The following is a 24,874-nucleotide window of genomic DNA, read 5'->3' as shown; positions in this document are numbered from 1 at the left end:
CAACTCCTTGTACATAATCTTTTGTACAGTACTTAGTTCAGTCATTATTTGATTACATGTCTGTCTTTTTCAGTAGCCTGAAGTCCCTTAAGGACAAGGAACTCTCTCTTCTTGTTTCCCTATTTTTTTTGCTTCTGGTCCAGTATATAAAACTACCATGCCACATAAACTTATTAAAATATTAAAGAGAAAAAAGAACTACTTTGCTGCTGAAGCTACAGAATACCAAAATCCATAATAAAAATCACTTATACATTATATATATGTATATATATTTTCATGGTGTTATATGCACAGAATTAGCTTACCTGGCAGCTCTTTTGGACCACCCCAACTGATTTGCACGAACTGCAACGTCTTGGTTAAGGTGCCTTGCAATGCTTTTTATTTCTGGCTGCAAATTTTCCACCTAGCTAAAGAAAAAGTAGGCTTTGTTATGAGAACATAAAAGATCTTTATTCATAACCATTCATAATTTCACTCTCTATTCCCTCAGCTCATTTAAAAATGTGGTTTACTGGTCATGTCAAGAAACCCTAAGTCTGCGTATAGGAATGTTAACTTAAGATTTCCTCAGTTGCAACCAAATTCAAACTCCAGCTTGTACATCAGTATGATCTTGGACAAATTATTTAACCTCTAAAGTCCTGTTCTCTCATATATAAAATGTATATCAACACCTACTTCACAGGGTTATTATAAGGATTATATAAGAACTACACTCTGCACTTTAATGTTTCAATTCCTGGATTTCCCAGTAATGTCAACTGAGGAAACAGAAGTCTATTAAGAATCTTTAATATACTCTGTGGCAGTCACAGAGCCACCAAAACTTGCATTTACTTCTGCCCTGTGTTAATTCCTTTTTGTAAAGTAGCTCACTGCCTTACTGGTACTGATGACTAACACTAAGCACTCCGCGGGTACCTGGGGACCTTAAGCCCCGGGTAGACGTCGACCAGTCCTCACCACGGAAGCGCGTCCATGCGCGGCTCGGCGCCCCTCACCTTGGCCAGGATGTAGTGCTGGTAGGCGGCCAGGGGCAGCGTGACAGCGCCGCGCAGGGCCACGGTGGTGAGAAGAATGCTGCCCCACCAGGGCAGGCCCGAGGCGGTGTGCGCAAACAGCAGTACGTCCTCGGCGCCCTGCACCGGCGCCGACGTAGCCAGGGCTTCATACCAGCCACCCGCGCCGCTCGGGCCAACTGCAGAGACTGATGCCACCGCCCACAATGGCAGAGCGGAGGGCTTGGCGCCGCCGGTGGGGGCCGGTACGACCGGTGGGCCCAAGCCCCGGAGCTGCAGGGCAGGCCGCGGCTGCAACCACCTAACGCTCAGCCGGCCCAGCATCTCTGCACACGACTGTATCCAACACGCTGACGACACGGGAGAGCTGCGCGTACCGCTCACCGAGGCCGCTACGCGCATGCGCCGGCGACCCCGGGCGTAAAGATGGCGGGAGTCCGCCGGCAGCCATAATTGACTTTCCCAGCCACACCAGTGACGTATTGCGTCGCACTAGAGATGACGCAAGACGTAAGGAAGTCCCGCCTTTCCCACGCGGCACTAATCAAGCCTACTGCGCACACACGAAACTTCCGCGGTGCTGCGGTGGAGCTCCTCAGAGGCTCGACCGGAATTGCAGAGTCGGAGGCGGGGCTTGCTGCCCGGGGCGGGGCTTGCTGCCCTGGGCCGGGAGAGGTGTTTTCTGGGAAGAGCTCACCTTGTAAAGTTGGTGTTCGGGTTGTGCCTTTCCGTTCTTTTTCACTTAAACTAATCGGGTCACGGTTTAAGTTTTACCTTATGTGATCAGGAGGTAGTCCCCCACGTCTTTTTGTGCGCCCCAATTGCTTCCGCTAGAGATTGAGATAGATTATACTACCCAGGAGTCAACATGTTGCTGAAATGCCAGTTTGGAGACAGGCGTGTGTTTCTGGATTGTTTTAATCAACAACCTTTATGCACTAGGCATAGTTTAGTCTGTGGTATGTTTAATTGGCTCATCTGTCATAATAGACATTTTCAGACCCAACTTAAGTGTTTTCTTTCATCATAAAGAGCAGCAAAACACCTTAAGGGTAAAGTACCATCTCCTGAGTTAAGGGGAATTATCACTGGCAGCGCGGTGAATTCTTTACTGGGGCTTAACATATATCCTATATAAGCTTTCAAGAGCCTGAACAGCAACATTAGGTGTCTTCTGGTTAAAAGGAATAGGCTAAATGTATATGGACTAATTTTGGGTTTTTTGCTCCTGGCAAAAGCAAACACGGGAATAACATGAAGGAGTTTCCTAAAAGAAGGGTCACCCCTACACCTAGAGGCCAAATTGTGTTGTGAGGAATAAAACGTTGATTAAAACGAAGGCTCCAACCAATGTTGGGGTAATGTCAAACTGAAGCTACTGTTCTTGCTTCATTATGCACCTACCCAAGGGTACCAGATATACCCTTTCCTCTGGATTCTGGAAGTCATCTTCCTTCAAATTGGCTGATAAATCCATGCATGAATTTTTGAATGTTAACACACACATCCCAATATATGTTATACATAGAATTTCCTTTTTAAAGGTAAAAACCTATCAATCTATCTCCCTATCCGTTTGTCAAGTTAAAACAAGCAACCTGTTGCTACTGACTACTGATTTAAAGTGGAAAGGAATTTTAGAGGGAAATATCTTGGCCCAAAGATTGTGAGTAAAGAAGCAACTTCTATGCTGCTGCATTCCTCTCCTCCCAGAGAACTGATGACATTAGGAGTTGGTCCTTCCACAGTGGCACATAAGCTTAGGGAATCTGATCTTTTGATATCCAGGAGAAAAGGAGATTAAAGGATAAAGATCCTAAAGTGAAAAATTCATATTTATGCATTCACTGTTCATATAATTTAAATCAAAAGTTTGTCAAGCTATTCCTCAAACTCCTAAGACTTCCTTTTGTTAAGCTGTATCAGGAGTCGGGACTGGGACCTCTTCAACCAGTGTAGGTCCACCCTTTCTGCTACATTTTGGGGTCACAAATTACATTCTCATTTACAAATGTTCCATTGTTTTAAGCGTGAATATTGTGATGTAAATAAAATTTATGAATATTTAACTTGATAACTTCATATACATAAACATACATTTTAAAATTTGGATGATCAGAACTGGCTGTCTACTTGGTAGAGAATGTTGGGAAAAGTATTTGTCAATTATAAAGCCCAATGCAAAAGAAGTGTCAGCACTCATGTATATGTATGTACTGGTAACATAGTGATACCTTGTATCTTTTGAGTTGCAGAGTACAGTACAAAATGACCATGCAAATATCGGGCAAACCAACCAACTGAAATCATGTACTTTGCAAATGGACATACTAAACATTTTTTTAAAGTTCAACATTATTAGCCTATTCCTGTCTTTTATTCTTACTACAACACACTTTTTTCTTAATTTTATTTAAACTCCTTAAAAACAAAGACTATATATTTACTTTCTAAAGTTTCTGAAATTCTTATCCATTGCTGTGCTGAACATAGGAATGGAGGTCAAAATATGAATGTAGGCTATTATACATAAACTGTATATATGTACATTTACATTTCTCATTTCCCATATATGCCTTCTGAAATGTTTGACTTTAAAGGATATTTTCACAAGGAATTGTTAGTGTTCCCTGGGAATCAGATTTAATTTCTTCTCTTTTTCCTATTTAATACATTACTTTTTAAAACCAAAGATACCTAATGTAGAATTAGCTTTTTTCTCTCATTAAAAAATATCCTCTCGTATTATCTTATCATTGATTTTTAAGTATTGAGCATGCAAAATTGGCTTTTACTTTTCAAAAGTGTGAATTCATTTAAAGGTAGAAGTCTAATATGAGACCCCTTGTATCACATCTATTAGTCCTACATTCCAAGTGTCACATAAAGAAATTCTTATTTCTAAGAATTTCTAAGCTACAGTGGCACATTTTTCTCTATATTCACTTACCCAAAATGGTAAGTGATGGTATTTTTGCAATCAAGGTGTGTAACACAGTAGATTAAGTATTAAAGCACTAATGATGCTCTCACCCTAAATTCCAGTCACCTGGAATTAACCCCAGTTGATTCACAATAACACCAGTTAATTCACAATAACACCAGTTAATTGAGTGTTGTGACTTGTTTAAGCATTTATCAATAGGATATATAAATTTCCAAAGAGATTCAGGAGCATCCAGAATTTACGAAGTATAATGTAAGTGTCCCAAACATTAATATTAAAAGACATCTGAATACATTTATCTAAAGTAAAAATACATTGAGTACTGGAATACTGAATCTCCGTATTAGTAATGAAAAACAGTGTAATGGTTTTCCTTTGATATTTTAATCATTTTGAAATAATCCTGATTTAAAAATTTGTTATTTGAAAGTTTCGTCATTCTTTAAATGTTCTGTTCTCTAATGCGAGATTTCCAGTTTAATCTAACACTTTGTATTGTTTTAAAACTAAAGTGAATAACGTATTCACTATTGTGCAAACTATTGTGCAAAATAATTTTTATGAAATGTGTATTAGGTCATTTGAATCAAAAGAAAAATGGAATAATATTTTCATGAAAAACAAGACAGGAACAGTTAGTGAACTATTTACCTCCTCCTTTTTCCTGAGAAGAAAAATGACTGTAAGGTAAGTATAGTAATTACCAAAAAAAAGTAATTTTCAATTATTAATAAAATAAAATGATTTAACTTTACAGTAACAGGGAACAGAAGGGGAAAATATCTTTCACATGAATACTAAAATTACTTTTTTTGAATATATTGGTATATGTTGAAATATATGTTGAAAAGGCATGAAATGGGGATTCTCTTGGCACAAGTAAACAAAATTATCTCTAAAATGGAATGGTTGGTATAAACAGATTACACAATAATTGGGATATTAACTATTTTGGGATTTAAGGTGTGAACTAACCTAACCGTTATGTCCAAGAGTTAAGCTGCTTCTTAAAAGAATAAAAGAAATACCTTACATAGTCTGCAATTACACATACCACATTACTTTCAAAAAGGGGGAAAAAAAAGACCTGCATGGTCTCAAAAGATTATGTTTTTTATTGTTCAAATAAAAGTGCACTGCATTACATCTGAAATATAAAAAATGTATTTGAAAAATGTTCCTACTACAGACTTCTAAAACCATGGTATTGTATTTAACAAGCCTGATCCCCAAAACTAAATAAGGAACATTCCAATCAATACTCCCTTGTCCTGTAGCTTTAAAGTAAAAAATATATATATAGGGTTTTTTTTCCTTTTCTTTTTTAGTAAGACACCCTATCTTAAGAAATTCACTTTTGTGAGTCAACACAAGTCATGTGTTTTGATAAATACTGGCTAGTATCTGTTATCTAGCAAGATTATTTTAATTAGAAAATAAACTCTAGTAAACACAGCAAAGAAATCAAGCAAAAAATTATAGGATGGTGGCAAAAGTCATACATAAAATACTCTGTTAAATAGCATTATACCCCTTTCTTAGTAAAGTGCAATAATTTTATGTCATAAGTATATTTATTTGTAGGTTTTCATTTAGCTTTTCCTTTAAATTTGGTCATATCAATCAAGGACAGGTAGGAAAACAAATTTATATATTTTAAGACCACCTCCTAAAATAAAAGATATAAATGTGTTGTTTACAAACTTCTGGATATGTTTGAGAAATCCTCTTTTTAACTCTTTACTCAGGCTACCAGAATAAAGAAATCATTTCATTTACTTGAACAGCCAAGGAGCCATATTAATATTGTTAACTGTGGGTTATCTATCTGAATCTTCGTTAATGTTTATGTTTCAACAGTGAGGAATTTAGGTCTAATTTTTTTTAAAAAAAGACAGATTGATATATACATCACTTTACTTTTATGCTTACTTTCTTTTACATTTCAACCATATAATTTATTTTTCCACATGAGACGGTAGGACACATATTCTTCTTGGATATGTTACTGTTTATTGTTCAAAGTGAACTGAATAGATAAATTCCACTGAGTAGTTTAGTGTGGCCCTGTGTCTTATATAAACAGGTTAAATGGAGACTTCATTTTGTAACCTGTGTATTCATGTCTACCATAAATTGTCTTAATGAAAAATGCAAAATGTATTTTATTACTTGCCCCAAGTTAGCTGTTGATCCCTTTCACTTTTAATATACAAGTGTAGAGATTAAGAAGCCTTTAAAATTGAAAAAAAAAAACCCAAAAAACCAAACACCTTCCACTAAATTACTGAAAATTGGAATTTTTATGTTGACTCCTGGTGACCAGAAAGCCAATGTTAAGAATCAATATTATCCAATATAAAATAGTACATTGAATTGTTTAATAATAAACAGTATATTAAGGGCTTATATATGCTGACTGGGAACCAGTGGTGGCTTTTTAAATTCTCAAAAAGACTGTATGTTTTATGGTTAGAAGAAACGACAAGTGATGATGAAGATTCTCCACCTCTTCGTAGCAGCCATTAGAGTAAAAATCTTTACAGAATTATTTCACTATCAGCAAGAAAATTTTACCGGTATTAGTGGTAAGGGTGAAGAGAGAAAAAAAGAATGAAGAGAGAAGTGTGTATTAGTTTTAAAAGTGTGACAAGGTAATAAAGAGACATGAAAAAGTGATAAATTTCTTATTCTATATGTGCCTTGCTGCAAACAAACTCAAAAGAGAGAAGCATGGGTATTTTAAAAGCCAACGTCGGGAAGCATTCACTGATAATGCCCATTGTTTTACTTTATACTTAAATTACACAAGCAAAAAAGTTGTACTTATTAATAGTTTAATGTATGAAGGAAACATCCAGATTTCTGAATATGAAGGTACATATCTCACATTAATTTAAGTCTACATAAAGTAGAGCCTCTATACTGACATATTGAAATTTACTTTCTGCTTAGCCTTTTCTGTTATGTAAACAATTGTACATTTATTTGCCATTCTAAAACTTCAGGATCAAGTTTACATAATTTTGCTAAATTTCCGTGTTTGCTCAGAAGCAGTTTACAGTACTAAAACCAACCAGCCAAAGAACAGCTTCAACAGAAAGTTATGTCCAAAGGGGAAGAGGGAAAGAAAAAAAGAAAAATGATAAGAAAAATGCTAACTAAGGTAAAACAGATGATGATGGGGAATGGGCAGTCACAAATGTTCACAGAAAGTAGGTCAGTTAGTAAGTTCTTCTGCAAAAAGCCTACACACTTCAGTCAAGCACATCAGTAGAATGATTTGGGAGCATAAATTTTTTTTCGGCCACTTGTGATTTCCTCTGAATGAAAAGGAATCTGCAGGCTAACAAGCTGATCCTCATCAGCCAAGCTGGTTCATATGCACACTGTTCATGTGAGGTGCCCAGGGTCCAGTCCACACCTATGAATACAGAGCACACATTTTATTAAATATGTATTGAACGTATATTTGATTAAAACAAAACTCTTCAACACTAAGGAAGTGCTCCTAATATTTATGAACTAAAATAGCTAAGTCTCAATCAGTTTGCAACATGCTGGGAAACAATGAAGAAAAGCAGTGATAAACCACTTTTATCTGTTGTTTTCCTGCCTCTCCTCTTATCCCTCAAACAGGATCTGAATTATCATCGTTTTTTAAAAACCATTATGTGAGTACATACAGGCTGATGACTGTGGAAGGAAAATGAATCAGGTATTAAACATATACCATAATAAGCTAAAATATACAACCATTTCTGTGCATTTTCACAGTTATATACTGTTTTGACATTTATAATACTTTTAATAAATAACCTCTAGATGGCCTTTTTCACACCACTAGTAAATTCTGATACATAAGATTACATTACAACACTTTGCAACTTAAAATGTTTTACTTACCACCCAACAGAATATATTAATTATGCCTTTCATAATTTTAGCCCCAAACCACTACCTTTGGTACCATTTTCCATATCATTCTGCTGTATTTCAGCTACATCAAACTTCCCTCAATTTCCTCAACTGCTCAAATTCACTATACGCTCTCACAACAATGATTTATCTTTATCCCATTTGTCTTGGCAGCTCATAAACACTAAATAAAAGTTCACTGAATGATCAGCCTTACCGTTTGAGGGCCATTATTTTCTGTGGAGCTTGAAACCATCTTTATCAGGGAATTCCAAGAGGGGTCCGCAGCATGAGGGCCATTAAATATGGGTCCTCCAGCACCATCAGGAATAGGTGCTACTGGAGGAATCATTGCATTCCCATACACAGAAAAAGGCATACCCTTAAAAGAGGAGAAAGCAAAGATTATGGACATTCAAGTCACTGGTTACTTTTCCCAGTTTAATCAATAGCCTTAAAACTGATATTTGAAACTTCACCTCATTTTGGAAAAGTATAAGTTATCTAGGTGATGTAAAAATTATTTTCCATAATATGATTTCTTCTAGCACTAAACAGAAGATACTATAAGCCTAGTATATAAAATATTTTGTCAAAAAACATTTCTCTAAATTGGGACAAAATCAGTATTTATAAATGTTTATATTTTAGCCAGCTTTTGACCTATAATTCCAAGCCAAAGCTCCAGCATCATTTCAGAAACGCTTATACTCTGGTAAGTGAAATAAGGCTAATAATCAGAAAATCATTTCGAAATAATGAAAATGCTTTTAAGTCACCATTACCCCAACTTTAGGAAAGTCCATGTATCCTGCAGGAACATGCTGATGGAATGTACCAGAAGGAGTTACAATTCCTGTACTCTCTCGCTCCATTGCTTGATGCTGTGAAAACACTCCTGGATCAGACATTGGCCTGTGCATCATAGGATTTCCCATCCCAGGGTTACACCAGTCTACTTTGTCTGAGGGAAAATGAAGAGGCAGAAAAAAATAATTGGTGATATTTAAAATCAGAAAGCAGCAAAAAAAATTTATATATTTTGAATATTTTCCATATTGAATTGTGAATTCCTTCAGAATAATGACCTACTTTTATATGTTTATCACAGTATTTCCATGTTTGCAGGTAGTGACATAATAGCCTAACAAAGTAACATAAACACTTTGTGTTACAAAACAAAAAAAGCTAAGATAAAAGCTTAAGAGACCCAAAAGAAATATTAATATTTCCTTAATATGAAGAAAATAATATGCTTGCATTAAACTATCTTCAGAAAGCAATGATAAATTCAGTAAGAGCTCACATGGGAACAAAAAAATGTTTCAAACTCTTAAATAAATTGATTAGTCAAAACAAAAAGACATGAATACAGATTTTTAAAGAATGCCTATGATAATTAAATACTGCTTACAATATTTTAGTTAAATGCATAAACTTACTTTCCAGTAAGCAGAATAGCATATCATACCTTGATTGCCACCAATCCCTTCAAAGGACCAGATGCCACTATGCCCTACTGATGTGGACAAATTACTCCCAATAACAGATGGAGCTGAAGTTCCAGTTTGCCTGATACGTGCAGAACGTTCCGTCCCAATAGGGACTGGAACTTTTCTATCCTGAGAGACGTTGCTGGGCTTTTCTGACCCTAAAGGTACTGATGATGGGGCAGGAGAAGGTGCACGAACTCCGGAGGATACCGACTGTGCAGGAGAATCTAGAGAAAAGATATTTTCAAATAATATACATGTCAACTATACAGCCTGTACTTTTGTAAAACAGAATCTTAAATTCTGAAGATATCTTAAATATGCATTCTTTGAGGAAAAAATGAAATTTGAGTATAATGCTTAGATAATAAATTATGTATATTAAAATTTGGTTAAAGTTCTATGACTCTGCAGTCAGTTTTTAATTCGGCTCACAATTTTCCCATTTAGTTTCATGATAGTAGAATGTGAAGGTGTGAATGCTGCAACTACACACTAATTAATATTTAAATAAATTTACCCTTGACAGTGGGTAAAATAGAACACCAGAGCAATGAGAAGACAATGTTTAAATTAAAAAAATAAACAATGACAACAACAAAATGGAGGTGGGGAAAACCACTGCCTATATTGGCAATTCTCAAACTATTTTCCTTGGGAACATTTGTCCCTTGGTATGTTATGATGAAAAAACAAAGATATTCAGGTATCTAACAAATTTGGAAGATCAAGCTTAAGAAAAAAATAAGTTTCTTTAAATCAGGACTTCACAGAACTTTCATATGCTGATAAAATACCAACAGAAGGCTATGCTTCATAACCCAACTGTTTCATTCTGTCTTGTGGGTATTCCACAGAACACTTTAAGAAATGGCGGTTTAAGCTCTACTTATCAAAACAAAGCTAGTTCTTAATATAGGCAATTTGGGAGCATTCATTAGTGATTTAATCTCTTTACACACTACAGAGAAGAAGGATAAACAAAAATAACCAAAACTGTATTTCTTATGAAAAGTTCAAATCTCAAGCACATTCAAATTTAAATAGAGTCTGAATTGTGGAGGAGCTTGAAGCTTAAAAGTCAAAACAGTTGGGCTTCCCTGGTGGCACAGTGGTTAAGAATGCGCCTGCCAGTGCAGGAGACACGGGTTAGAGCCTTGGTCTTGGAAGATCCCACATGCCACGGAGCAACTAGCCCATGCGCCACAACTACTGAAGCCTGTGCTCTAGAGCCCACGAGCCACAAGTACTGAGCCCGCGTGCCACAACCACTGAAGCCCATGAGCCTAGAGCCTGTGCTCTGCAACAAGAGAATCCACTGCAATGAGAAGCCTGTGCACCGCAACCAGAGTAGCTAGCCCCCGCTAGCCACAACTAGAGAAAGCCTGTGTGCAGCAACGAAGACCCAACGTAGCCAAAAATAAATAAATAAATAAATTTTAAAAAAGTCAAAAGAGTTACCTGCATAGATACAACTTATTCATAACTGACTCTATGCCCTAGTGATAGTCATTTAATATTTTTTCATTTATGTTTGCATTTAAGTTTTCTATATGTATGTGCGTGGGAATGTGTGTTTGTGTGTATGTATCTATCCAAAAGGACTCAGGTAGCTAATAAATTTACAAAATCAATCAATCTATCTGTACACACAAACATAGTGCTTCTATATCCTGAGGTACTTTTCAGGGAACTTGGAAGACAAAGAAAATTCAATAATATTATTGGCCTGAACATGTTTTTTAGAAGACTTCTCACATATATTTTAGAATCATACAAAATTGGAAAGTACTGTGGGGATCAATTCCATCTTACTAGTACTTGCAGAAGTCTATTTTGGTTAAATTGATAGTACCGCCACTCAATGAGATGTAGTGACTATTAACTAAAAGGAATGAATGCTAAAGTACCTTATAAATTATAATTTATTGTATGGATACTGATTTCACTGGGGAACAAAAACATGAAACGTGGACTTAACTGTAAAAGTAAACCAAGAAAACTATTACCTTCTAATGAAAAATTAAAATACATTTCCTGCGGTCATGGATCCATTAGCATTACTTGACAGCATTTACTTTTAACAAATGATAAGAAAATGGAAAAGCCACATGTGTCTTCAAAAAAATTATAAATATTTAAAAATTCATCTTACAGTGGTATAAGAAGGAATTCTAGGATGATGGAAGTAACAGTAGCACAGGTTTTGATTCTTCCCATTAAAAAAAGCCACTAAGTTAGCTAAGCCCAAAACCCATGCCCATGGATAACATCTATAACAAAACAGACAAGATATCCAAATGAATCCAAAGATACAAATGAATGGGGACAAATCACCAAAAGCTATAAGACTCATGTAGTAGTAGCATCTGTGTGGAAGGAAGCAATTCTCTAGACCTGAGAACAGAAGAGCCACAAAACAGTCAAAAGTATTCAAAGGAAAGCAGGGCAGGCCAATCTGAGAACAGCAGGTGAAAGTGGGAGAGTTCTGCCTATGCATGGGTGATTGTAAGGGATTCACAGTAAGGTCTGAAAAAGCTGGAGCAACTTGGGCCCTATGACTTTAAAAAAATACATATTTATTTATTCGGCTGCATTGGGTCTCAGTTGCAGCACACAGGATCTTCGTTGCAGCATGTGGGATCTTTCATTGCGGTGCATGGGCTTCTCTCTAGTTGTGGCACGTGGGCTCCAGGGCAGTGGTCCCCAACCTTTTTGGCACCAGGGACCAGTTTTGTGGAAGACAATTTTTCCACAGGGTGGGGGATGTGTGTGTGGGGGTGGGGAATGGTTCAGGTGGTAATGGGGGTGATGATTCAGATGGTAATGTGAGCTATGTGGAGCGATGGGGAGCGGCAGATGAAGCTTTGCTCGCTCGCCTGCCATTCACCTCCTGCTGTGAGGCCCGGTTCCTAACAGGCTGCAGACGGGGGGTGGGGGGGGGGGCGGCTGGGAACCCCTGCTCTAGAGCGTGCAGGCTTAGTTGCCCCACAGCATGTGGGATCTCAGTTCCCCGATCAGGGATCGAACCCATGTCCCCTGCACTGGAAGGCAGATTCTTAACCACTGGACGATCAAGGAAGTCCTCGCTATGACTTCTTAAAGGTACCTGCTGATAAAGTCCTACACTGACAAGAAACTTTTGGGAACAGATTCTAAACTGAACAGGAAAGCGACAACAAAAGCAAAGTGAAGAAATATCCAGTCAAGAGTAGGGCAGAGGTAGAAGAGGTGTGGGTAGGTTGGATGGGTGGGTAGGGACAACAAAGCCAAGAGATTTAACAAAGTATAAGACCATATTTTTGCACACTTCCTTATAAGAGGAAATTCTAGAGTCTTGAAGCTAGAGAAAATATCCGGATCCACTTAATCCTTCTAAATGTTCAGGAAAACTCACTTCATTAAAAAATTCAAAACAAAATAGAACTGCAGTCGAAGTCCATGCAAAGCTATTCTATTAACTAAAGGAGATATGGACCCATAATAACTTGTAAACCAGAGGTCCCCAACCCCTGGGCCGCAGACCGGTACTGGTCCTCAGCCTGTTAGGAACCGGGCTGCACAGCACGAGGTGAGCGGTGGGCAAGCAAGCAAAGCTTCATCTGCCACTCCCCAGCGCTCCCATTACCCCCGTCCATAGAAAAACTGTCTTCCACGAAACCAGTTCCTGCTGCCAAAAAAAACAGTCCCTGGGCTTCCCTGGTGGTGCAGTGGTTGAGAGTCCGCCTGCCGATGCAGGGGACGGGGGTTCGTGCCCCGGTCCGGGAAGATCCCACATGCCGCGGAGCGGCTGGGTCCGTGAGCCATGGCCGCTGAGCCTGCGCATCCGGAGCCTGTGCTCCGCAGCGAGAGGGGCCGCAACGGTGATAGGCCCGCGTACCGCAAAACAAAACAAAACAAAACAAACAAACAAACAAACAAAACCAGTGCTATAGTCTAGTCTAATATTGTAAAGGCACATCAGAAAGAGACTATAATCTAAAATTCCAAAGTGAGCTTAAAGAAATAAAAGATTTGAAAGAACAGCATAATTCAGAATTAGTAAAACTAGAAACAAGATGACAAAACTCAGGAAAGGATTAGAAATGAAAGAATATTCCAGAAAAGACTAAATCGAACTGCAAGGAACACAAGCAGTTGTAAATATGATACACAAAGTTCTATTTTTTGTTTTCTAAACTACATATTGAAAGGGCACAATTATATACCTGAGAAAAATCAACCCAGAAAACTAACACGAAGACACAGGCAAAGGTGACAGGGAGGAAGGAAGCAGAGATGGAAGGCAAGCAGGAAGGACTGATGGAAGGAGAACGAATGAATCCTACCTTTCCTCAGACTCATCTCTGGGAGCCTGCCCTAACTTCTACGTTAGAGCTAGTTTTTCACTCTTTTACTGTATCCTTCAAAAAACAAAAGCAAAGCAAAATAACAGAAACCCTCCATATTCTGTTTATTTATTTTTTTATTTTTGGCTGCTTGCATCTTCATTGCTGCAAGCGGGCTTTTTCTAGTTGCGGCAAGGGCTACTCTTTGTTGCGGTGCCCGGGCTTCTCATTGCGGTGGCTTCTCTTGCTGTGGAGCACAGGCTCCAGGCACGCAGGCTTCAGTGGTTGTGGCATGCGGGCTCACTAGTTGTGGCTCGTGGGCTCTAGAGCAGAGGCTCAGTATTTGTGGTGCACAGGATTAGTTGCTCTGTGGCATGTGGGATCTTCCCAGACCAGGGATCGAACCTGTGTGCCCTGCATTGACAGGTGGATTCTTAATCACTGTGCCACTAGGGAGGTCCCAAGAAACCCTCCATATTCTGCTTAAATGAGCAGAATAACGAGGCTTGCCTGCTAACCCACCTCATTTAAGAAATTTGCCCTGGGACTTCCCTGGTGGCACAGTACATAAGAATCCACCTGACAATACAGGGGACACTGGTTCGTTCCCTGGTCCGGGAAGGTCCCACATGCCGCGGAGCACCTAAGCCCATGTGCCACAACTATTGAGCCTGCGCTCTAGAGCCTGCAAGTCACAACTACTGAGCCCGCATGCCACAACTACTGAAGCCTGCACGCCTAGAACCCGTAGTCCACAACAAGAGAAGCCACCGCAATGAGAAGCCCACGCACCGCAACAAAGAGTAGCCCCTGCTCACCACAACTAGAGAAAGCCTGAAAAAATAAAAATTTGCCCTTTTCACAGATTCTGCCACCTCACTAGCCATAGTTCGTTGTTTTTTTATTTTATTTTTTTTAAGTTTGTCAGATGACTGTTTTTTGCTTCTTTCCTGATGGCTTAACTGGACTAACAGCAGGCATCTGACTGAACAATGATCTACTTCAGGCTAGCTGGTAATCTATGACTTACGACCTTACTTGAACATATGAGCTGAGCCAACCATATTTCTCAATCAGAAAGGTGCAATTGGTAAACGGAGAAAAACTGGCTTAATTAACTATGAATTGAATCTTTGAGGACCGTATATAAGATGAGATTACGAAGAAGCCTAGGTGTAAAGAGAGTAAGCAAGATAAGAAACAGACCATGAGTGAGAGATCATAAATCCACTACAGAAAGAGATAGAGAGTTGCTGTACTAAATCCTGGACAGTTCTGAAGATCGCCCTGCACAGCCTTAAAGTAAATACCATTTTCCTTGAGATTGCTTGGGTCGGTCTATATTCCTTGCTAGAAAAGAGCATAATTATAATTTCTCTTCTCATCTCTAATTATTATAATTTCTTTAATTAGAAAAAAAGAAGCAAAATCTAAATCAGAGTCATGTTATTAAATATGCTAACATATATTAGAGAAAAAAAAGGTTTTAGAGGTTTTGTGGGATCCTATATAATCTTGGGAATCTGTTTTAGAAAAAGAATGCGAAACTACAAATACAAAATCAGGTACAGGACCTTGGCAGGGCCCCCTGCAAATAAGATTATCCTGAAACTGAAGCTTCAGTAAATCCACCTCAGTTCTGAAATGACAACAGGGTCCTGAATTCAAATTGAAAGAGCAATGTGACTTACAAATGGAAAAAGTGCTCCTGCAGGAAAATTACACTGTACTTTCATGCTTCAGTTCAGTGTTGATTAAACTATAGTAGATCATGAGATGAATGTGGTTGGTCATGACTAACGTAAAAAATTGTTTTAAAGGTTAAAGAAAACAGAATAGAAAATACCAGCATGCAACATATATTGTAAGGATAAGTATTGTTTTGTAAATATATTTCAATCACACACAGGTACATGTGTACTAGGTCACGATGTAAAATTAGTTTTTTCCTTAAAAAACTGTTAATGCTTTTTTGCTGCTTTTTGATCCGACAACAGCTTTGTAAGACTGAATGTCAAAATGGCCCACTGACTAAATTTGCCAAGGCCTGAAACTCACAGACCAGAGCCAGTGATCAGTACTCAATGCATGGACTGGTTGAATGTTGGTAGGATAGACCTTAGCAGTTTGAGTGGAATAAGGGCTGAAGTGATCTCTGCCCAGACTGTATGCAGAAGGGTCTCCGGCATCACCAATCTGCTGTTTGGGGGCCTCAAGGAAGGTTCTTTGCTTTCTTTCTTTTTTTTTTTTTTGAAGGAAGGGACCCATGTCCCCCACATCCCAACTTAATTTGCCAGAGTCCTAATACCATGTCCTGATGTCCTAAAGAGGGGGAGGGAAAAGAAAAGTGGAATGTATGGAGAAGTGGTGATAAAACCTGTTCAAGTACATAAAGCAGATACATATATTGTGAAAAATAAGTCATGCTTCTGTGGTTAGTTCTACAACAGCACCCAGAATGGCAATTTTTAAGAAAAATATAAATACTAAAAACAAAATTTTAAAAGACTACCAGAAATAAACAAAAACATGAAATTACACTCATGTGAACAGATTACCTAAAGAAGAGTTAGAAGTCAGATGAAACAAACTAAATGGTCATTAAAAAGTATTAAGATTTACATTAGGTAAGGAAAATGCAAACTAGTTAAAAGCTCAGTATTAAAGGTAAAAAAGTCTGAGAGTTTTGTCTGAATCAATCATTCTAACAGTTGCAAAATGATGACTCAAATTATAATTCCTCTACATTTATAAGTTGTCATTATACTGTAAGGAGCAACATTCCCTCTTCTGCATTTTAAAATTTTATTTACAATCATTATGTAAACATGGGTTTTTGTTTTATTCAATGAGCTGACATTATTCATTTTGATGGTCAAATTGTCCTGAATTTGGCTAGTGGGAGCCCCTTTCAAGCCGCCTCCTGTGTCCTTTTGACATGTCCCAATCGTCTGAGCACTGAATTACTTTCTGACACTCTTAAGATTTTTGCAGGCTCCCCTTATACTTTCCCTGCCCCAGCTCTCCAATCAGCTATTTCCCCAAGAAGACCTAGTTTCTTTTAGTAAACTAAAATATTTAACAGACAGATCTGGACACTGAATACGCTTAGTGCTACTGAAAATTCATTGCTTCTAGGCCCTTTCAGCAGGGGGGGGGTGGGGGTGGCGAAATGGCAATTTTATATGATTCAATGCAACACATAACATCATTTTAAAATTATGAGTTCATGGACTTCCCTGGTGGCACAGTGGTTAAGAATCCGCCTGCCAAAGCAGGGGACACGGGTTCAAGCCCTGGTCCGGGGAGATCCCACATGCCGCAGAGCTACTAAGCCCGTGTGCCACAACTACTGAGCCTGCGCTCTAGAGCCCATGCTCCGCAATATGAGAAGCCACTACAATGAGAAGCCCGTGCACCTCAACGAAAAGTAGCCCGTACTTGCTGCAACTAGAGAAAGCCCGCTCACAGCAAGACCCATCGCAGCCAAAAATAAATAAATTTATTTTTAAAAATAATAATAAAAGAAAAAATAAAATCATGAGTTCATATTGATCCTCTAATTCCAATCCAATTCCATGGCGTTTTTCCTTGCCTTACTCTACTCTATATTTCTCTCTTCTTACAGTGAGAATCCTGGATCACATCGTCATCAATATTTTTACTTATTCATTTGCTCAACCTTACAATATACCCCATATAGTTTTAAAATTGTTTATCCATAATATTATAAAAAAACAAATGTCCTAAGTAGAACTGCAGATTTGTCTGAAGTTTATTTGTCTTTAGACTGAAGGGTATACAAAATACTACTGTCTTTAAGAGTTTTTTGGATTGTTTCTTTTTCTTTTAGTAGGTTTATGTTAATAATCTAAAATACAGATAGGTTTACTTGTTTCTATTTACATTCAATTTTAGTGTTTTTCCCTTTATCAAGGTTGGTTTTGTTTTAAATTTATAAATATTATCATGGTTACAAAAATAAAACTATTATTTCTACTGAGATAAGTGCTACTTCTCCACCCCCCTTCCCTTATATTCTGCTTGAAAGTCTGATGAGGAATAAGAATTGTCTCAAAGCAACTCCCCACATATTAATTATAAATTACAAAGGGAAAAATGACAATTTGACAGTGTAGAAATCTGTGAAACCAAGAGATCAAAGTTAATAGCACCAATAATAGCACAAACTGACATTTTATACCTTCTAATGTCAGTGAGAAGGGTGCAATGTTGACTAATACTAATATTCGTGTCAAAAATATATAACTTAAACTTAATCATGAAGAAATATCAGAAAAACAAACTGAGGCATTTTACCAAACAACTGACCTATAATCTGAAAAAAAAAAAAAAGCTTTCTTTGAAAGATACAGAAAGGCTAAGGAAACAGTTCCAGATTTTCTGAGACTAAAAAGACATGGAAATTAAATGCAATCTGTGATACTGATCTGAATCTTGAATGAGAGGAAGTAATAAAGGCATTATTGGGACAAGTGATGAAATGTGACTATGGACTATACATTAGATAATAATAATGTATCAATGTAAAATTTGCTGAAATTGACAACTGCATTGTAGTTGTGGAAGAGAATGTTCTTGTTCTTCCAAAATATTATAATTTGGAGTATTTAGGGGAATCAGCTTGATATGTGCAACTAACTCTAAAATGATTCAGGAAAAAAACCCTACAATCCCTACACATACTCTACACACACACATGTACACAGACACACACTCACTCACTCATACACACAGGGATACATGGTGGGGAAAGGGAGGAATGTGGCAACATGTTAACAGTTAGTGAGTGGGGGTGGGGGGATATACACGGGTTCTTTGTGCTACTCTTTAAAGACCCTAGAGATATAATCAAATGCAACATGTTTACCTTGAGTGGTTCATGGTTCAAAAGGGGAAAAAAAATCTCTAATGTATTTCCTAAAGTAATAAACATTAGTATCAGTAAGTATGTTTTATTTTATATTAAAACATTCTCTGCTTCTGAGAATCCACTCTATTTTAAAGATTAAGTACCAAAAAATTTCAGGTAACACATTTCAATAGCAATGATGTTACAATTTTAACACCTTTTCTCCCAATTCCTATTTCTTTATGAACATGAAAATCAAAGAGTATCCTTATTTTTATATAAAAATAGGTGAATATGAATCACCCATATGTAGATATTTTAAGGAAGATGTTTTTATTCCTATAACGGTTTAGTTTCAGCTCAACATACTCAGAAGACACTGATTCAGATCTGTTCTATACTTAGGAATAAAAAGTAATTTTAAGAGGAGTCAAAGAAAAAACTAAGCAGGTAAAATCATTCAAAAATTATGTTTCAGACTTTTTAATCACTGGCTACTTATAAATATGTTTGCTCTTCTGTTACCATTCCATTAGTACATTTCTAAAACTATTAGAAAACAGGACTAACACTTACTGTTCATTATCATCAAAAAGAAAAAAGACCAACAGTAATAGTAGATAACAGTAGATAATAGCAGTAATAGTAGATAATAGTAGACCAATAGTAATAGTAGATTATCCCATTTACTCCTTAAACTAATCCAGTGTGGTGGATATTAACAGATCAGAAAATTGAGGTTCACTGAAATGACTTGCCTAAGCTCACCTAACTGTCTATATTAGGATTTTGCTGACAAAGGCAATCTGGGGGGAAAATTACCTTGAAAAGTATCTAAACCTCAGTAAATTAACTGTTGTTATTGTTATTATCATTTAACATATGGTTATTAGCTATACTACAAACAGTTCATTGGTAATCCTCAATATTTTACTTTTCTTTTTCTTTTTTTCCTTAATTGTTGTAACTTGCCCTAAAATCTCTTCAAATTCACCTCCCTAAAGGGAGAGAACCCTGAATTAGAATAAAGTACCATTTTTTTCTGTTTTTTGCTGCACCACATGGCGCGGCTTGCGGGATCTCAGTTCCCTGACCAGGAATCGAACCCGTGCCCCTGGCAATGGAAGCTCGGAGTCCTAGCCACTGGACTGCCAGGGAATTCCCCCCCTTTTTCTGGCCAACTTTTTAAATAAATAAATAAATTTATTTATTTATTTATTTTTGGCTGTGTTGGGTCTTCATTGCTGTGTGCAGGCTTTCTCTATTTCTCTAGCTGCGGCAAGCAAGGCTACTCTTGGTTGCAGTGTGCAGGCTTCTCATTGCGTTGGCTTCTCTTGTTGCAGAGCATGGGCTCTACGCACGTGGACTTCAGTAGTTGTGGCTCACGGGCTCTAGAGCACAGGCTCAGTAGTTGTGGTGCACGGGCTTAGTTGCTCCGCAGCATGTGGGATCTTCCCGGACCAGAGCTCGAACCCGTGTCCCCTGCATTGGCAGGCGGATTCTTAATCACTGTGCCACCAGGAAGGCCCAGGCCAATTTTTAATACAGAGTGAATTACCTTCCATTCAATATATACCTATCAATCTTCCTTATAATTAAATAAATAAAACAGTTATCCATATTCCTCTAGTACACAGAAATTTATGTTGCATTGAATACAGCTTTAAATAACTGAGGCTATAACCTTTCCTTATAAGCCAGAGTTAAGACTTAAATGTCATAATCAGTTATTCCTTAGAGTTATATTTAGTTTCAGTGTTCTGTTAATAGCTTAGTTTAGATAAGCCAGGCTAAGTAGCTATGTTATAGTATATTCACTTTATCTTCAAAGATGGGTAAAGTATCCTCAATGACAACTGCTGTAAACTTTTTTTCTTCTTACATTCGTACTTTATTTTCATACTTCTCACTTTGTTTCTGGCATGTTTTTATCACAGTCACTTTGAATTCTTTCTTAAACCACTTCTTTTCACTTAGGGACACCTGTACAAGGATAATTAATATTCCAAGTGACAGTCCTTGTTATTTGACAAACACAAGAAAAACTATAAATATGTAAATTCACTATATGCTACACCTTACTTCATGCTTTCACTGGTAATGTACTTTGATATGCATCTCTCAAATACTAATATTTTTTTACTCTTTCATTCAGTTAACCAGTCTCTATTAACTGGGCTCTAACACTGTTAGAAGAAATTTGGTAGTTTAAAAAAAAATGGATTCTTATTAAAATTTCCTCAAGGTGAAAGCAATTTGATGTCTTTATCCTTGCTAAATAAATAAATAACCACAAATAATAGCCTCACTATGGAATTCTCTTAATGTGAGTTGAATTCCCTAATGATGAATGATCTTCCTTGGTCTGAAAAATCTGATCACTGCTTCAAAGGCTGACTACAGTTAAAATCACATATCTGGTAATGTGAAATCAGTTGTATTATTTATGTAATAGATGAGATTTAAAGGTAGACCAAAAGAACATTATATTTATACTACTTTTAAGGCTACAAATCTTTCTTCTTGGGAGCTATATTCTCAAACCTGAAAGTAAATGTATATCAATAGATGATACAGCAAGATTTTTTATTCTCAAAATTTCTAATTCTTAGAAATTAACTTCAATATGCTAGGTTTGATAGAGCCGAAGTTGATTCTAATACTTTAAAAACCTGGAAATTCTATTTAAATTCCTCCTGATTTCAGATTGCCATGAACACAAATTACATTTTTATAGAAATTAAATTATTAAGAGATTTAAAACTTAAAGACTCCAAACTTTGAAAAACTTAAAACCTTTTGTTTTTTTGGGGATTTTTTTGTGGTATGCGGGCCTCTCACTGTTGTGGCCTCTCCCGTTGCGGAGCACAGGCTCCGGACGCGCAGGCTCAGCAGCCACGGCTCACGGCACCAGCCGCTCCACGGCATGTGGGATCTTCCCGGACCGGGGCACGAACCCATGTCCCCTGCATTAGCAGGCGGACTCTCAACCACTGTGCCATCAGGGAAGCCCAAAACCTTTTGTTTTTTAAGGGAACATACAGACAAACTCTTCCTCTGGAACTACAGTGTATATTACTCACCATTTGATGCTGATGAACATGGAGTCAACAAACTAAGTGGGGAAAAATGTTGTCTGTTAAAGTTAGCAGCTGTGGGTGCTCCTCCAAGGGGTGCCCCAGGTCCATACATTTGACCTCCTGAAAGGTTTGAGGCAAAGTTTCCCAAATGTGTAGAAGAAGGTGTTACAGAACCATATGGTGAGTCCATATTGACAATACCTATAATGTAGAAGATAATCATAATTTATAATAGTTACCCCTAGGAGATATAATTAGAAAAACCTAAAATTCCAAGAGGTCCCTAATATATCCAAAAATATTTTAGATTATTAAAAAAATTTCTCCTTGCTTACTTCTTCCACTCATTCCACTCATTATTCCACTCATTATTTCCCCCTTTATTTCCTAAAGATAGCTATGAAAAAGAAATTACCAAGGAAAACATTTTACATTTAATTTTAATTCTGACATTTTATTACTTATTATAGAATACATATAGATTTAATATTAACACTAGAATTTAAATAGGTTTAGTGGCCAAGGAGTTGTATAAAATTTTACCTTTAAAAACGTATGGGGAAGGGAGGGATGAGTAGGCAAACCACAAAGGATTTTTAAGGCACTGAAAATACTCTGGATGATAGTATAATGGTGACTATACTAGACTTTTGTTCAAACCCACAGAATATACAGCACCAAGAATGAACCCTCATGTAAACTACAGACTTTGATAAGGTTGTGTGACTGTAGGTTCATCAACTGTAACAAAAATACCATTCTGAAGTGGGATGTAGTAATAAAGGAGGCTATGCCTGTGTGAAGGCAGGGGGTATATGGAAAACCCCTGTACTTTTCTCTCAATTTTGCTGTGAACTTAAGAGTGCTACTAAAATAAAAAAACAAAAACAAAACCGAAAAAAACCCACAAAACTAAAAACAAACCAAAAAAAAAACTATAGGAGAAAAAAAGAGATTGTAGCTATACTTTTTTTTTTTTTTTTTTTTGTGGTACACAGGCCTCTCACTGTTGTGGCCTCTCCCGTTGCGGAGCACAGGCTCCGGACGTGCAGGCTCAGTGGCCATGGCTCACGGGCCCAGCCGCTCCACGGCATGTGGGATCTTCCCGGGCCGGGGCACAAACCCGTGTCCCCTGCATCAGCAGGTGGACTCTCAACCACTGTGCCACCAGGGAAGCCCCTGTAGCTATACTTTTATAATAGAGAGATCTGACAATCAGCATCTTAACTAAGTGGCCATGCTTTCCATAGATAAGAGAAGGACAATCTGTCACTGAGTGCCTCCTGATACAATGCAGTGTGAGATTCAAACATTACCTATCTGATGTTTCTGCTAGAAATGTTTAACCAGAATGTAACCACAGATTGAGAAAACAGGTGAATCTGAAATGCAGGACATTCTTCAGTACAACTGGACTCTTCAAAGGATTCAATGTCAAGAAGAACAAAAGAAGGTGGTGAGATGTTTTAGACTGTGGGAGATCAAAGAGACATAATAGCCAAAAGCAATGTGTGAATCTTGATTGGTTGGATCAAAAGGAGAAAAAAAAGAAACATACAGGCATAAAGGGTATATTTGGGATGATGGTACTACATATTGGGTGCTATTACTGAATTAATGTTAATTTCTAGGGTGTAGAAATAGTGGTATAGCTGTAAAGGCAAACATGCCTATGTTGACCTGAATCTAATACTTCCCTCTGATAGACTCTTAAGTTAAACTTCATTGCTAATTTTGGCTCTAATCAACTGTACACCCCAAAACCTTACCTCCCGATGGAGCATGGCTTTTTTCTATACTTTTCCACAAAACAAGAATTTATTTTTTTTCCTCTAAATCTTAATTTTAGTCTTTCTTAACACATTACCTAGATTTCACATTTTTTGAAAAGTGAAGTATTTTCACTAAATTCCAACTCTACAAAACTGAAATATAAAAGCATTTCCAATTAATCCCCAAAATATACAAACAGCTCATGCAGCTCAATATCAAAAAAAACAAACAACCCAATTGAAAAATGGGCAGAAGATCTAAATAGACATTTCTTCAAAGAAGACATACAGATGGCTAAAATCACATGAAAAAATGCTCAACATCACTAATTATTAGAGAAATGTAAGTCAAAACTACAATGTGGTATCACCTCATACCATTCAGAATGGTCATCATCAAAAAATCTACGAACAATAAATGCTGGAGAGGGTGTGGAGAAAATGGAACCGGCCTACGTTGTTGGTGGGAATGTAAATTGGTACAGCCACTACGGAGAACAGTATGGAGGTTCCTTAAAAAACTAAAAGCAGAGCTACCATATGATTCAGCAATCCCACTCCTGGGCATATATCCAGAGAAAACCGTAATTTGAAAAGATACGTGCAGCCCAATGTTCACTGCAGCACTGTTTACAATAGCCAGGATATGGAAGCAACCTAAATGTCCATCAATGGAGGAATGGGCAAAGAAGATGTGGTACATATATACAATGGAATATTACTCAGCCATAAAAAAGAACGAAATAATGCCATTTGCAACAACATCAATGAACCTAGAAATTGTCATACTGAGTGAAGTCAGACAGAGAAAGACAAATATCATATACTGCTTATATGTGGAATCTAAAAAAAGAGTACAAATGAACTTATCTATGAAACAGAAATAGAGTTACAGATGTAGAGAACAAACTTACAGTTACCAGGGGGTAAGGGGCAGGGAGGGACAAATTGGGAGATTGGGATTGACATATACACACTATTAGACAAAAAATAGATAACTAATAAGAACCTACTGTATAGCACAGGGAACTCTATTCAATGCTCTGTTATGGCCTATATGGGAAAAGAATCCAAAAAAGAGTGGATATACGTATAACGGATTCACTTTGCTGTAACCTGAAACTAACATAACACTGTAAATCAACCACACTCCAATAAAACTTTTTTAAAAATAAAAAAATGAAAAAAGTAAAAGCATTTCCAATGTACTAATTAGCATATGAAGCTTTTACAACCAAATTATATTGATTCTATTTAGTATTAAGAGAAGTGTTTTTGAAAGTACATGAAAATATTTCAATCAACCCCCAGCAAGGAAATATTTACTGACCATGTTCTTTACATTATATTTATGTGTTATAGAAATAGGTAAAAATAACAATCAGTTCCCATTCTATTTAGAAATTTTTAGTCCCAGAATGTCATCTCTTCAATAACA

The 24,874-nt window shown here is 37.2% G+C and overlaps 2 protein-coding genes across 24 annotated transcripts in view; both read right to left on the bottom strand.

Moving 5' to 3' along the window:
• LOC114902613 (cytochrome c oxidase assembly protein COX18, mitochondrial) overlaps positions 1 to 1,459 on the bottom strand; it is a 168,617-nt gene extending 167,158 nt beyond the window's left edge. For all 14 annotated transcript variants that reach the window (XM_029234975.1, XM_029234973.1, XM_029234974.1 and 11 more), the window contains exons 1-2: positions 1,008 to 1,459; positions 309 to 409 (exon numbers count right to left, since the gene is read on the bottom strand). In XM_029234975.1, the coding sequence (XP_029090808.1) occupies positions 309 to 409; positions 1,008 to 1,427 (521 nt within the window). In that variant the 5' untranslated portion in view covers positions 1,428 to 1,459. The remainder of the gene's footprint in view (positions 1 to 308; positions 410 to 1,007) is intronic.
• A 3,074-nt stretch (positions 1,460 to 4,533) lies between these two features.
• Positions 4,534 to 24,874, bottom strand: part of ANKRD17 (ankyrin repeat domain 17) — a 161,735-nt gene continuing 141,394 nt past the window's right edge. For 6 of the 10 annotated variants that reach the window (XM_029235291.1, XM_029235290.1, XM_029235296.1 and 3 more), the window contains 5 exons: positions 21,668 to 21,865; positions 9,362 to 9,610; positions 8,676 to 8,854; positions 8,108 to 8,272; positions 4,534 to 7,396 (listed from right to left, as the gene is read on the bottom strand). In XM_029235291.1, coding sequence (XP_029091124.1) covers positions 7,337 to 7,396; positions 8,108 to 8,272; positions 8,676 to 8,854; positions 9,362 to 9,610; positions 21,668 to 21,865 — 851 coding nt within the window. In that variant the 3' untranslated portion in view covers positions 4,534 to 7,336. The remainder of the gene's footprint in view (positions 7,397 to 8,107; positions 8,273 to 8,675; positions 8,855 to 9,361; positions 9,611 to 21,667; positions 21,866 to 24,874) is intronic. The other 4 variants (XM_029235292.1, XM_029235298.1, XM_029235295.1 and 1 more) reach the window with 4 other exon arrangements.

Source organism: Monodon monoceros, unplaced genomic scaffold (genome assembly GCF_005190385.1).
Source record: "Monodon monoceros isolate NGI ecotype Baffin Bay Population unplaced genomic scaffold, NGI_Narwhal_1 Super_Scaffold_20, whole genome shotgun sequence".
Lineage (NCBI taxonomy): Eukaryota > Metazoa > Chordata > Mammalia > Artiodactyla > Monodontidae > Monodon > Monodon monoceros.
Note: the sequence above shows the minus strand (reverse complement) of the source record. Positions and strands in the feature narration are given on the sequence as shown.